Source organism: Drosophila navojoa, chromosome 5 (genome assembly GCF_054131105.1).
Source record: "Drosophila navojoa isolate 15081-1374.11 chromosome 5, UAZ_NAV_1.0, whole genome shotgun sequence".
Taxonomy (NCBI): domain Eukaryota; kingdom Metazoa; phylum Arthropoda; class Insecta; order Diptera; family Drosophilidae; genus Drosophila; species Drosophila navojoa.
In genome coordinates this window covers 9294224-9308483 of record NC_142893.1, presented here as the reverse complement: position 1 = coordinate 9308483, position 14260 = coordinate 9294224, and the positions used below count along the sequence as shown (strand labels likewise).

Genomic DNA, 14260 nt, shown 5'->3' with positions numbered 1-14260 from the left:
TGCATTGTAATATTTTAATGAACCCCAAATTGATGCAATTTGCAATTAATATTAATATATAATTTTGTATTTTGGTATTTCTAAGCTAACGAGTTTAATTGTTATCAATATATATATACATATATATATATACTGTGTATATATTAATTATTTATATATTGTGGTCGTGCATCTTCTTAGAATTCGTTTTTTACTGAAAATGCAAATATAGATGCTAACAAACGTTCTGCTTTGAAGTTTGGCTCATAAATCTAGATTGATTATAATCGTGACATCTGCTATATATATTTTAACGAGTATATTGGTTTTGCCTAATACTTCTGGCTCTAGAGACCTGAAATACTTGAATTTAAAATATATAAACTTTTAATAGAGTTAATATATATAAAAAATTTAACAAGGTTGGGATAAGAGATATATCAAAACTCGTACAATTTTATATTGATATTAATCTATTTTAGGGAAATGTTAAAAGTAATGGATCATACGAATGAAAGTAGAATCTATACGAAAGTATCTATCTATCTATCTATGAACATATATCTATACTACTACACTACATATAAATAGCCCAAACGTTTCTAAGAAATGCCTAAAGAAATGCTAGATAGTAAAATAAAATTCCGAACTGATTGAGTTCGGTTCTATCTAAATTTCAATAATAATTGATATACACTTTAAAAGGTTGAGATGTCTGTCTTTCTACAACACATTGAAGCTGTCAACTCCGCACACTCTCAGCCCATCAATGAAACTCTACTGATGCAAATCTTTCACCACAAATCACTTTCAAGTCCAAAAATCTAAAGTTGTAAAAGTTTTGCTTGAAGTTCCGGCTGTAAATTCATGATTTATGAAGTCTGAAAAAAAAGCGCATATCATTCCAATAGGCAAACAATCATAAATCGTAGACCAATTAAAAAAATTCTAATAGTTATATGAACGAAATGTTTGTAAGCAAATGATGAGGCGGTTTCGCTGAGCCCCCAGCCACGCCACCCAGTGTGTCCGCGTGTCTGCAGCTGTAACTGTATCTCTAGCTGCATCTGTAGCTGTACACGTTGGGGGCATATAACGTATTAATGATATGTACGATCTGTGTCTAGATTCCTTTTATTTAGACTGTTTGCAATGTTTAGGGGCGAAAATAATTGCCGTTTGTAATGCGAAATGCCCGCCCGTTCATGTTCATGTTGTTAGATGGATATATACATATATCAATCTGTATCTGTATCTGTATGTATATAGGTAATCCCGGTCGCAATTATAGTATTGACATATTTTCTACAACAGCGAAATTAGCAGTTGCAATGCAATGCATTTCATTTATTTATTTTATGACGTGCGACCCGCATTGCCAGCCAAAACCAGCTCATCGTTTTGTTTCAATGTGATTTCAAATACCCTGTAATTAGAGGAGATAGCTTAAAGTGAAATTGCCAGTTTGCTGTAGATTATGAGGAAGCTGAACCATAATTGTTTCACAATGTTCCCTTATACCCTGCATTAGATTGAGGTGCACAAACAAATCGTATACCCTGCATTTATATATACTTATAGTTGGCACTGTGAAGTGAAACGTGATTATGATATCACTTAGGAGCAGCTTTATAAATTATTATAATAATTTTTATTGTTTATATACCCTTTATTTGGAGAAGCTATTCAGCTTGGCTAGCTTGCCTAAAAACTCTCAAAGTAGGAGAACAGCTTGCTATACATAGTGTAATTCAATTTGTTTTTAAAATTGGTGAAACATAAGGTAAGAAGAAGTTAAAACAAAGCAGCAAATTAAAGTAAAAAAAAAGTATAAAGTGGGTATATTAAAATGAGAAAAGATTACAAAACAAATAAATATATAAATAAATAAAAATTACTTTTAATTTTATTTACTTTTTCTTTATTATGTCAAAAAAAAAAAAAATTATTTCTTTTATGTATATTATATCTTTTTATACCCTGAACCCATTGAAAATGGGAAATCAGGGTATAATGGTTTTGTTAAAATGTATGTAACAGGCAGAAGGAGGCGTGGCAGACCCCACAAAGTATATATATTCTTGATCAGGGCGACAAGCTGTGTCGATTTAGCCCTGTCCGTCTGTCTGTCCGTCCGTCCGTCCGTCCGTCCGTCCGTCCGTCTGTCCGTATGTTTGAACGCGTCGATTTCAGAAGATACAAGAGCTAGAGACTTCAACTTTTTTTTAAAATGTCCGTATATATCACGCGGATATCGAGTTTATCACTAAAAAACGATAACTCATTCCGATACTTTTTTATCGATAAAAAACCTTATCGAATATCAGTTTAAAAATTATATCTCCTACATCTTTCAAGCTACAGTGTATAAATTTAAAATGTATATTAAGACGCATGTCATACAATTTCGGTTTTTGTTAAAATTTACCCCCCACCCCCAAATCCACCCCCTCACCATAATCTTTGTAAAAGTCGTATATCAAATACTAGAGACTTGTGCTTCGGTATACACATACATTTAAACAATATGAATACGTTCTGAAAGTTTCATTACGATCGTACGTCTAGAAATTAAATTATTCAACAAAAAAGTTCTCCTAATATTGCCAACACTGCAGCGCAACCCAAGCGCAATCGCCTGTATATGTGAGTGTGTGTGTGCGTGTATTTGTTTGCATGAGTGCGTGTGTGGGTGCTAATTATTATTGAAATATCAGTTGCTTGTAGGGTTCAGGGGATCTCGTAGTCGAGCAGTCTCGACTAGAGCTTTCTTTCTTGTTAATTTTGCACTTTATACAGCCAATATTTAGATAGATGTCCAAGAGCTATTGAGATACATTTATTTCATATATATAATTTATTTAGAAAAATCTACTTTCTTATTTCATCTACTTATTTATTTCAAATTCAACAACAATTAATTACTTCCAGGGTATCTGTTATTCTCTACTTATTTAACCAAAACATTCTCGCTTTTGATATGCAAAACATTTTGCTGTTTGATCTTGACCATAGCCAAAGCTGGCCAACCATGTTCAGTTCCTTAATTTTGTGATTACGCGAACACAGCGAGTCACATGTAAATTCAAGTTCAAGTTCCCCCGATTTTAGCCACCCGCTCAATGGAAGCCAAATTGGCGAATAGATAACTATAATGCTAGCGGTATCGGTATTATTCGGCGCTGTGAGCACAACGTGGCGCATGCTAATTACCAGCAGTTGAGTCGACATTCGATGACATTGATTGGCCACTTTATGGTCTAGGCCGTAGCTCTGATTAACTATGCCAAACAGCGATTCCGATTTTGCTGTTTTGAGTCTGCGCTCTTTCAACCGAATACGAAGTACAAAACGTACATTAAATGGTTATAAAATAGCTTTATGTATATATGTAAATTTATAAATTGTTTATAGAAATATAAATTGTTTTGTTTATGAATATATTTAATGGATCAACTGATGTTCATATTGATTCTCAGTTATTTTCTTCATAATATAATAATATGCGAATGCATTTATACAACTCGATTCAATTGTAGAATGTTACGTTTATATTTTTATATATTTTGTTTGTGAGTGAAATTTCCTGATTCATTAGTTAGTAGAGCATAAAATCTTACAGATTTATCGACAACAAGTTCATCTCACAACAATAAGTACAATACTTGCTATTATCGGGTACACGTTAAAACGTTTCCAGCGATATTAAAACACATAAAAGAGCACAAAAATGCTACAGATTGACGCGCGAATTACGTCAATTGTCAAGCCAAAGTTTTATCGAAAAAAAGTTAAGTAAAGACGTTTGGGAATCACAAAATCCTAGAACAACGCACAGCTAATACCCTCTCAAATGTGGCAGCTAGTTAAAGCAAAACTTTCTACAACTAAAACCAGATCTAAGACTCTGTCTTAACTATAATATTCATACTTAATTCAGCTGTCAGGAAAATTCTTATCTCGGCCTTTCCTTTCCTCTAAATTGAAAGGCCAAACAAAAAATACAATTCGTTGCCTATTTTATATTGGATTGTAAACCTCAGTTCCAATCTAATCTGCAGAAATGTATAATTCAATTATAAGTCCATCAGCTAACGATTTATTGGCTAAGTCATAAAACACTTCTACCTGTCAGTTATGTTTTGTCTTCACGCTAAATACATACGTACCAGATATTGAAAACAAACCCAAACAAAACAATAAAAAAAAACAGAATACAGTAACAGCAGGTAGTCCCCAGAACTTTTCAAGATAAGCCGAAATGGGCGCAGCAACGAGGTGAGTTTGAGACGTTGTCAGCGGCTAGACAGCTGCTGTACCTCGTTCGAAAAGTGATTGGGGTATATTGGTTGCCCAAATTTTATTTAAACTGGATTTGTGGAGCATATTAGCTTGAATGTTATCTATAATAATGAAATAATAGAAACTGGAGATATGATATGTTTAGAATAATTTTCTTAAAACTCCCATTGGTAGCGTTTCACTCTATAATTTGGATAATATAAATGCTATTATTTATGACACCTTTACAGTACACACTGGAAATTTAATATGCATATTTATCTCATATGCCACACACAGTAAAATATATATATATTTTAACCACAAATATATCATTAAATAGAATATATATCTTTCCAATCCAAACACAGTTTACAAGTCAAATGGAAAATAGAAAATCATCGATCGGCTGTGGAATACATTAAGATGTTTGATCTTTAATTGGCTCAAATCTAATTAATTAAAGGCCTATTAAAATAGCGCTGTGCACAAGCTAGCTACAAATACGTGAAATATTTTCTCAATTATCAATTGGAAGAAAATATAATTAATTTCTATAATATAAGTCTGGTATATGAGCTATGTTTTGACTAGAGAGCTAAGGCGTTACAGTAGTTGGTGTAATGGCTGTAAACCAACATTTCTTTAGTATACTTTGTGGCTTGAGTTAAAAGTAATATAACTAATCATTTACATAACTACAGGAGTTGCACTTGGTTACAATTTATATAAATAGACGGCTTTATGTAGATATAGCTTGCTGTCTAATGTAATTATAATATGACCCTAAATTCCTATATTATTTTTATATTTATTTTGTTGCTTTTGATTTATCAAAGAGGCACTTTAATTTCATAATTGATACTATTTCAGCATGTAATAAAATTATAGATAGCCTTTTTATTGATGCTCTTATAAATGTCTTATAAAAGTCTTTTAATGTATGCTTACATATGCACATGCAATATCAGTTTTTGCCTCTCAAAACAAAAGACTTAAGCAACGAACTTCTGGATTTCCATATACAAATGTATGTCTAAATCTACATATGTATTGATCATTCTCTGCTAATTTGTTTACTCCCTTAAATATAAAACTAGATTAAGCTACAACCAAGCAGAACAGTAGCAGAACATTTCCTGACAAAAATAACATATAAAACATTTTGAAAATATATACATATTTTAAAAATATATAATAGGGTATCTTATGTCACAGAAAACTCTGTTGAAAATTACAAATCAAATTGTCGTATCACATTTCAGATTAATTTTAGTTATTTGATTATTAAATTCCTCCAATCAAAGGCGTCGCATGCTTCAAAGCTAACGAACCAATCAGCAAACACTTGATTAACGAAGTCAAGCTGAAATATGTAGAATACTTTTTGGCTCACTTAATAACTATTACAAACAGTACAGAAAAGTCTTGTGCTAGCATAGTCTCGGTTTTAGGTTGGTAAACCTTTTTTAATAAGTTTTATGCGCTGTATGACCCTAAAGCTGAATAATTAAGCGAGTCTGCAAGCTAGATTTATTCCGCTCTTCTATTTGTTTCTCCATTACCTCAGGTTGATTCGATTCTCCAACAGTCCAGAGAGTCTTTTGATAGAAATTAAATCAGCCTATGGCCTCTACAACTCTAACAATCACTAGATTAGATTTATTTATAATTATTAGATTTAGAATTTTAAAAAATAATTAAGATCCCTTGTTCATGATAAATATAATTAATTAATTAAAAAAATATAAATATGTATATAAATACATATCTAAATTTATATCATTTTCACTTGTGAACCCATTGTGCATTGAGTCATTTAAGAGTAAACACAAGCTACAAGAGTCTAGAGTGTAATGCAAAGTGTAAAATGTAAAATGTGTGTTCGCTACTTCAGCCAGTGTCGCTGCCTGTAACAGCCAATTAGCCAAATGAATCAAATTAACTAATTACTGTGTAATGTGATATGTGGACAATTGACTAGAAAAGCAATGAAAAAGAATGAGAAACAGATTTCCATTTATAGCAAGTCCAATGAGACAATGGCAAGGCAAAACAGATAAAGTCAACGACATTATAATAGTTTGTTGATAAACAAATACATACATGCACACATATCGATACAAAGTCTAGGCCAGTGGACTAGGGCACACACAATGACCAAGAATTGTTATCAAAGTGCAAATATGGATGATAAATCAATTGCGAGGAAATCAATTACGATCATAGTTTCGATTTGATCAGATGCCGGCTGATTAGATAGAGAGGAAGACAGCCAGAGACACAGAGACAGACAGTGAGTCGCGTGCCTGGCCTCAAGCTCTCTGATCGAGCTCTATCTCTAACTGTAATTGCCCCCTTAGAAGCAGGTGCAAAGCACACAAAGAGCTTTTAAATATATAGCATACGTAGCGCTTGGTATCAGTTCTCAATGGGTTTGCTAAATCAAACAGCTGTGACAAATGTTTTCACAACTGTTCGATTTATCTCCCTCTCCCTCTCTCCCTCTCCATCCCTCTCCCTCTACAGCTGACCGGGTGGCTGTCGATTGACCAAATATTTCACCTTAATATACATATAAATTGTCGCATATATATTTTATTGAAATTGTCCGATTAGATTATGACTCAAGAGTCTTGACTTTTTCGCCTTCCCAACAAAAACAATATGTGAAATTCAATTGATTTCTATAAATATAATTTTACCTAAGCTCACATTTACGGCCTTATAAATAAAATAAATTACATCCTGCTTATTTGTTAATACTGATAAATACAACTAATTCTTTGTCCGCCTTAAATCAATCGCTGCTCTTTGCCGCATGGCGATCCGGCCAGCTCATGCGCGGCTCCAGCGCGGATGGCTTGGCTGGCGCGATTTCAGCAACTGGTGGCGACTTCTCCGGGCATGTCTCGGCATCTTTGGGCCTCAGAAAGTCGTCGGCATCCCAGGGCTGCGCCTCAGCCGTGCCCCAAATCAGAAACACGCAATTGCCCAGAAAGAAGATGATGGCCGCAATGCCGAAAACAATTTGCCATTGGCCACGATCGTGCTGCAATCAGATGAAAACAGATGATTCAGATGTAAGTGATATACTTTATAGACATATCTCCAACTCACCTTATCCACCACAATGACGCCTGCGATCAGTGGCGTTAGAATGGGTATCACATTGGCCACCGTATTGCTGAGGCCCATCAGGATGCCGGCGTGATTCGGCGACAGATCGATGGTGTTCAGGGAGCTGCCAATGGTGGAGCCGCTGTTCACGCCCACGCTGAGCGTCATCAGGGCAATGGCCCAATTGGCATGATCCTCGTCCAGGAAGCCAATCACAATCAGGGCCACGGCCGGTATCCAGAAGGAGAGCGTATTGAAGAGTTTGCGCACCGAGGTGAGCGACAGCCACTTGCGCTTGAGCACAATGTCCGCCACGATCAGATAGACATAGCTGAGCAGCCACATGGCCAGGAAGGGCAGCGAGGAGAAGACCGCATTGCTCTGTATATCCATGTCGAGGACACCGTTCATGTACGACGGAATCTCCGCCTGCAGCGTGCTCAGCCCGTACGTCTCCGAGCAGCGGGCGACGAGCAGGGCCATAAATGGCACCGAACAGCAAATGGCACGCCATGGTATGGGTATGCTGCGCTCGTGGAAGTGCTCGTTGTGCTGCAGCGAGGACTCGATATACTTGCACTCGGCCTCGCTGATGAAGCGCGACTCGGTGGCATTGTTGGCGGCAAAGATGAGCCAGAGTATGCACCAGGCAATGCACAATATGCCCGAGACGTAGGAGATGCCCGGCCAGCCGAGGGCGCCATTGGCGATCATGCCGCTGATGAACATGGCCAGCACAGTGCCGCAGTCGGAGCCCGTAAAGCTGAAGGCGCCCAGGCGATTGCGCTCCTCTGGCGGCGACCACATGGCCAGATGCTCGTTGACACAGGGAAAGATGACGCCCTGGAAGAGGCCCTGCAGTATGCGCAGGGCGCAGAAGGCCTGCCAGTCGCCCCAGGAGATGCACCACGGCGTAATCAGGCTAAACACGGCCGTGCCAATGGCGGCCACAAAGAACACGATCTTCGGTCCAAAGCGACGGCTGAGGAAGCTGCCCGGGCACAGCGTCAAAATGTAGCCCCAATAAAAACTGGACAGAATATACGACTTGTGGCGCTCCGTCCAATCGTATTCCTGCAGAGGACGGAGGACGTGATCAGCTTTGCTGCTGTAGGCGCTTGCAGTTGGCATCGGGTACTTACCGGAAAATTGGGATTTGTGGATGCGGCATTGGTCATGGCCACGATGGCGACGCTGACATTCAAGCGGGCAATGTGTATGACTGTGAGGCCCAGGAACAGCAGCAGCGACTGCAAATGCCGCACACCGATGCGCGGACCCTTGACTGCCTGGCACTGACTATTCATGGCTCGAGCTGTGGCCAGGTTTGCTTCTGTTAACTTAACTTTACTTTATTTTATTTCTTATATATCTGTGCACCAGTTGTTGGGTGGAACGCTTCTGGAGCTGGTAGCTACGGCAGTGTCGACTTTTATATGAAAACGCCACTGGCCGTCTGGCTGTCGGCTGACTAGACTAGCCACGCAGCGCAATTCATTCATGCACACTCAAGCGACTGCCGGCCGCTTGACGCACAGCTTCGTACTCTCCTGGCAAGATCAGGCTGGTGACGTTCCACCTATCAGCCAATGCAAATAAATGCTAAAAATAGAGTCGAATGTGACGTCTAATCTTGAGCTGTTTATTTGCCAACAGATTTTGGCCAACTGAAGTTCACGGCTTCGGGGCCAACAGCTGTGGCCACACACAGGGCCAGGCCAGCTGTTAATACTCAGCGCGTGAATGAGTCTCTTTAAATGTGCTTTATGAATTTAATCAAATTGTCAAGTTAATAATAATGCCCTGATTAGCGGCGATGCTACCAGCTAAATAAATAATACAATTAATCGATATGATTTCAAAATAATATTTCGCAAACAAAATGAAAACGAAATATATAATCATAATAATCTAATGTCGCTCAAGTGGCAAATACACTGCAAAAAACAAAAATCGAATATAAATAGAAAATCTATAAATAGCTCAATTTAGTAATTCTTATCTTCGAGTTGCTTAATTTAAATTGATTTCTACATAGTTTTCCACAACTTTCTTGGCTTTTTTCTCACTTTTTCCATTTGTCGCCATCCAAACTTTTGTCGCAGTGCATTTAACCACATAAAAAACTCTGTCCTAGTGGGGAATAACAATGTCAACAATTGCTGAATATTATTTATAACATTTTATTGACTCGCTTTAAATAAAGTAAAGTTTAAGTGAGTTATCAACAGACCTCAAAGCCTTGCGATTGCAGCGGCTAAGAAAGCAAGAAGCAGACGGATGGGACACGTTATTGTTTTAGCCACAACGGTAAAAGATGATTAATGCTTTCGACTATTAATAAAATCATAAGCGCTCTTCCAAGAAAATATTTTTAATTTCACAGACTTTTTCAATATTTAAATAAATATTTCATATGTCAAAAGCGAGTTCAGTTGCCAAGCCTAAATTAATTTACATTTATAGATTTCTTTCATAACATAAGGAAGAGCCTCTTGAAACGGTTTACTTCCATATATTATATCTTATCTACATAACAGCTTGACAACTCTTGAGTGCTTATACATACATATATATGTATTACAGTATTTCTAGCCACTTTCGCCTTATCGCCTAATTCATAAGATTCTCAACAGTCCTTCCACTCATATTATATTATAAATAATTTAAAACAGAGCTCTAAAGATTAAAGAATTAATAATACTTCCCGTGCAAAGGTTGTCTTTAATGATTATCTAAGGATTAGTATTGATCTATCATTAAAGTTAACAACTATTTGGTATGGCTAGATATTTTTAAAAGCCTTTTAGTAAACTGGCTCAGATACACTGATTTTATATCTGTATATATGTAGATTATAGATTAAAGATAGTTAACCAAAAAAGGGTTTCATTCAAGCATAAAGATAATAATATATCATGATCATTTGAGTGCTATTCTATCTTTCTTTATATATTACACTGATTTGCCTTTAACTGCCGAAAACAAAACCCAATAAATGAATTTTTTTTAGGTAGTAGTAGCATGCTATGATATTGTTGTTGAATAAAAGATAGGAAGCCTTTAGCTACTAGTATTTTAATAACTGAACTGCTTTTGTCTAGCCAAGTATTGCAATGAATGAATGAATTTTATTCATTAAATTCCAGTCTTATTTATCTTTCACAATCTCAATCTCAGTCATTCAAAAAGCCTTAGCCCTTATGTACTTAGTGAAAAATTCGGAATCTTTTTGAAAGCCTTAACAATATTTCCAAATCTAACAATATCATTCAGCTGTCCTCAAAGAGTCAAAAGCACATCGTCTATGAGGATTTAGGCAAGTTTCATCTAAAATATTCCATAGGAGAGATGCGTTTTATATATGATTAAAGTATAAGAATTATATGGATATTTGAAGGCACGCAGATGTGAGTCTCATAGGAAAAATAATATAATAATAAATAATAAAAAAAAAAAAATAACAATAAATATTAAATATATCTCACAGTAATAAAATATGGAATATAAAACTAGAATAATATTTTTTATTGCAATTTCTTCTACGGCACAATTTTCTGTCAGTGTCTTGCGATAACATTTATTGATAATGCCTAACAGTTTCATTAACATAACGAAGTGCTGTTAGTGGCAGGGCAACTGTTGAGTATATCTAACATAATGTGTGTACTTTACAGCGTTGAGTTTTGGCGCATTGTATTTGTGTCATATATGTGATGATTAGCTCGGTAAATAGTACTCGATTAGCTGCGCTATCAATTAGCTAATGGGCATTTTCGAATCCGGTTTTTCGTGTTGTCTTTCACCGATTTCCAGTCCGGCAATGGGCTGCGGCTGCAGAAAATCTTCGGCATCCCAGGGCTGCGAGACAGCCGTGCCAAAGAACAGGTAAATGCAATTGCCCACAAAGAAGATCACCGAGGAGATAATGAACACGATTTGCCACTGGCTGCGATCGGTCTGAGCGAAAGAGAGAAACCAGATTAGACAATGGAGAAGTAGAGAGAACTCGAGCCTTACATTGTCGCTGACAATCTGACCCACAACGAGCGGCGTCACAATGGGCACCACGTTGGACAACGTGTTCACAATGCCCATCAGGATGCTGGCGTGGTTGGGCGACAGATCGATGGAGTTAAGGGAGCTGCCAATGGTGGCGCCGCTGTTGAAGCCCACGCTGAGTGTCATCAGGACGATGGCAAAATTCTTTTGGTCCACATCGAGGAAGCCAATGCCAATCAGTGTGGCCGCCGGCAGCCAAAAGGCGATCGAGTTGAAGGTCTTGCGTATGGCTGTCAGCGAGAGGCACTTGCCCGAGAGCAGGATGTCGGCAAAGACCAGATACACATACGACATGATCCACATGGCCAGGAAGGGCAGCGCCGAGAAGAGCGCATTGTCCTTGATGTCCATTTGCAGCACGCCATTCATGTAGGCGGGAATCTCGGCCTGCAGCGTGCTCAGGCCCCAGGTCTCCGAGCAACGGGCCACGATCAGCGCCAGGAAAGGACCCGATGTGAATATGGCGCGCCAGGGTATGGGAATGACGGTGCTGTGGTAATTCTCTTTGTGCTTCAGCGACGATTCGATGTAGTTTCTCTCGGCCTCGCCAATGAAACGCGACTCGGTGGCATTGTTGGCCGCCAGGACAAACCACAGGGCGCAGCTGGCAAAGGCCACGCCAGCCGATATATACGAGATGCCCGGCCAGCCCATCGGGCCCTTGGCAATCATGCCGCTCACAAACATGGACAGCACATTGCCAGCCTCGATGCCCGTGTGGCTCAGGGCGCCCAGGCGATTGCGCTCCTCCGGCGGCGACCAGCGCGCCAAATGCTGATGAATGCAGGGAAAGATCAGGCCCTGGGCGAAGCCCATCAGCACACGTATGCCGCAGTAGGTGCCCCAGCCGCCCCAGCCGATGAAGAGGGGCGTGACAGCACTACAAACGCCCGACGCAAACGTGGCCCAAAACATGACGTTCTTCACGCCGAACAACTTGCACAGATATCCGCCCAGAAACTGGGTGATAATATAGCCCCAGTAGAAACTGGACAATATGTACGATTTCTCTGCCTCCGTCCAGTCGTATTCCTGAAGGAATTACACACTTGTCAGCAGAGTTATGGGACCAACTGTAATCGGTACTCACCGGAAAATCGGGATTTGTCGACTCGGCATTGGTCATGGCCACCACAGACACGCCCACATTGAGGCGTCCAATGTAGACGGAGGTGATTGTTATGAATATAAGCAATGCCTGCAGATGCCGTATGCCCAGAGCAGGACCTGAAAACAGACGGAGAATATGATTTATTGGAATGCTAAACAGCTCTGCCATAAAGCTATTTCGCTTTTTAGCTGCGATTAAAGTCTAAACAATCTAAATAGATCATAAAACACCTTGACATTTATTAGACAGCGTGGCTAGCCACACGACTTGAATAGGCGCCAAGTTTATATTTATGGATCATTTCCGATTGCACTTGGACAGAGTATAAATTCTGTATATTATATATGACCAAAAGTCGAATGGGCCAAGGAAATTCCGCAGTTCGCGCAGACTTTTGAAGAGTTTCATAATTTAAATAAAAATTATAATAAAAATAAGATAAGGAAGAAATGCATATTTTTATTATTGAATATTATTCAGCACTAGAAATTTTGTATAAAATTCATAAACTGAATCAGCTTAAGGTCTACATATCCAAAAATTTCAATAAAATATTATTAATTAATTAATTAATTAATTTTTCTCATCTTCAACTCACCTTTATTCACCTCAGCTGCCATCTCGTTCGCTTGAGTCCTTGACCGAAATTTGTAAATAAAAAAATATTTGTTGGCTATCGCGCTGTGTTTTTGCCACGTTTAATCCAAACACCTGACCACTGCCGAATAATTGGAGCCAATGGTAACTCAGCTCTTGGCACTTTAGTCCGATCTTATCGTAGCTGATTATGTTCGCAGTTTTGGTTAACTTATCAGCATTGATTATCCAACGATAAGGTGGGGCACGTGCTACCCAATTACCCCAAAGAACAAAAAAAAAACCTGAACACCAGCGGCGAATAATATATTGAAATGGAAAACCATATTTAAGGCCATAAAGTGCCATGTTTGGCAGGTCCATAAAATCAGCTAACAAGGTGAGATCAGAATGTTTTGCTGACCTATGGCAATACTGAATTGTAGATAGGTAAAATATGATGTCAAGGTATATATATAAACAAACAAAATACATATTTATTGCAATTACATTTATTTTTTATATTTATGCTATTTTAGTCAGCTTGTTTAGATTATTTTCGTCTATTATCTAATACTATTTTATTAATCAGCTACTAATTTATTTAGTTTATTTTATTTTATCTTAAGTATTATCTATTTCTACTTCCAACAATATTAACTCATTTTTTTTTTTTTTTTTTTTTTTTTTTCTATTATAGTTTTATTGCAGCTTTTGTTGTTGACTCTATAGCGCATGTATAATTCATTTTATTATTCACCTCCTCTGCTTGCTGATTTTATTTTCCGCACAAAAGTATGCTATGATTTTTTTCGTGTCAACTTTCTTCGGGCTTATTTCATTTAAGCTAATGCTATCATATCATATGCCATAGCATAATCATATGCCATCTTAGAATTGGGGTACACTTTTCCAAGAAATGCATTTTATTACTTATTTCAAAAAATTTAATATTAATTTTTTAATTAGTTAAAGTAACTTACGAATCGCTTCTCGTCTGACTGAGTTCAGGAGGTACTCAAAATGAATTGTACTTTGGAATATCACCTAAATTGCAGTCACATTAAAATCAAATTCAATTATATATATAATTAAAATCGATTGCCTTAGAACATAATTGAAAAGAAGATT

At 37.7% G+C, this 14260-nt stretch overlaps 2 protein-coding genes across 2 annotated transcripts; both read right to left on the bottom strand.

The window, feature by feature from the left end:
- Nucleotides 1-6935: 6935 nt before the first annotated feature.
- LOC108654700 (putative inorganic phosphate cotransporter) lies at nt 6936-8789 on the bottom strand. The gene is made up of 3 exons (XM_018106204.3): nt 8523-8789; nt 7381-8454; nt 6936-7312 (listed from the first exon to the last, which is right to left on the bottom strand). Exons 1-3 carry the CDS (start codon nt 8685-8687, stop codon nt 7061-7063), a joined length of 1491 nt encoding a protein of 496 aa, XP_017961693.1. The 5' UTR covers nt 8688-8789; the 3' UTR covers nt 6936-7060.
- Nucleotides 8790-10887: 2098 nt separating this feature from the next.
- On the bottom strand, nt 10888-13307 carry LOC108654705 (putative inorganic phosphate cotransporter). The gene is made up of 4 exons (XM_018106212.3): nt 13152-13307; nt 12533-12669; nt 11401-12474; nt 10888-11340 (listed from the first exon to the last, which is right to left on the bottom strand). Exons 1-4 carry the CDS (start codon nt 13171-13173, stop codon nt 11140-11142), a joined length of 1434 nt encoding a protein of 477 aa, XP_017961701.1. The 5' UTR covers nt 13174-13307; the 3' UTR covers nt 10888-11139.
- Nucleotides 13308-14260: the final 953 nt, after the last annotated feature.

What these genes read in the sequence shown, in the direction of transcription:
- LOC108654700 (XM_018106204.3), bottom strand. Translation starts at nt 8,687, where the DNA reads ATGAATAGTCAGTGCCAGGCAGTCAAGGGTCCGCGCATCGGTGTGCGG. An exon ending in CCACAAATCCCAATTTTCCG is followed by an intron (nt 8,455 to 8,522) that starts GTAAGTACCCGA and finishes CGTCCTCTGCAG; the next exon opens with GAATACGATTGGACGGAGCG. An exon ending in GCGTCATTGTGGTGGATAAG is followed by an intron (nt 7,313 to 7,380) that starts GTGAGTTGGAGA and finishes ATCTGATTGCAG; the next exon opens with CACGATCGTGGCCAATGGCA.
- LOC108654705 (XM_018106212.3), bottom strand. Translation starts at nt 13,173, where the DNA reads ATGGCAGCTGAGGTGAATAAAG. An exon ending in GGCAGCTGAGGTGAATAAAG is followed by an intron (nt 12,670 to 13,151) that starts GTGAGTTGAAGA and finishes GTCTGTTTTCAG; the next exon opens with GTCCTGCTCTGGGCATACGG. An exon ending in CGACAAATCCCGATTTTCCG is followed by an intron (nt 12,475 to 12,532) that starts GTGAGTACCGAT and finishes TAATTCCTTCAG; the next exon opens with GAATACGACTGGACGGAGGC.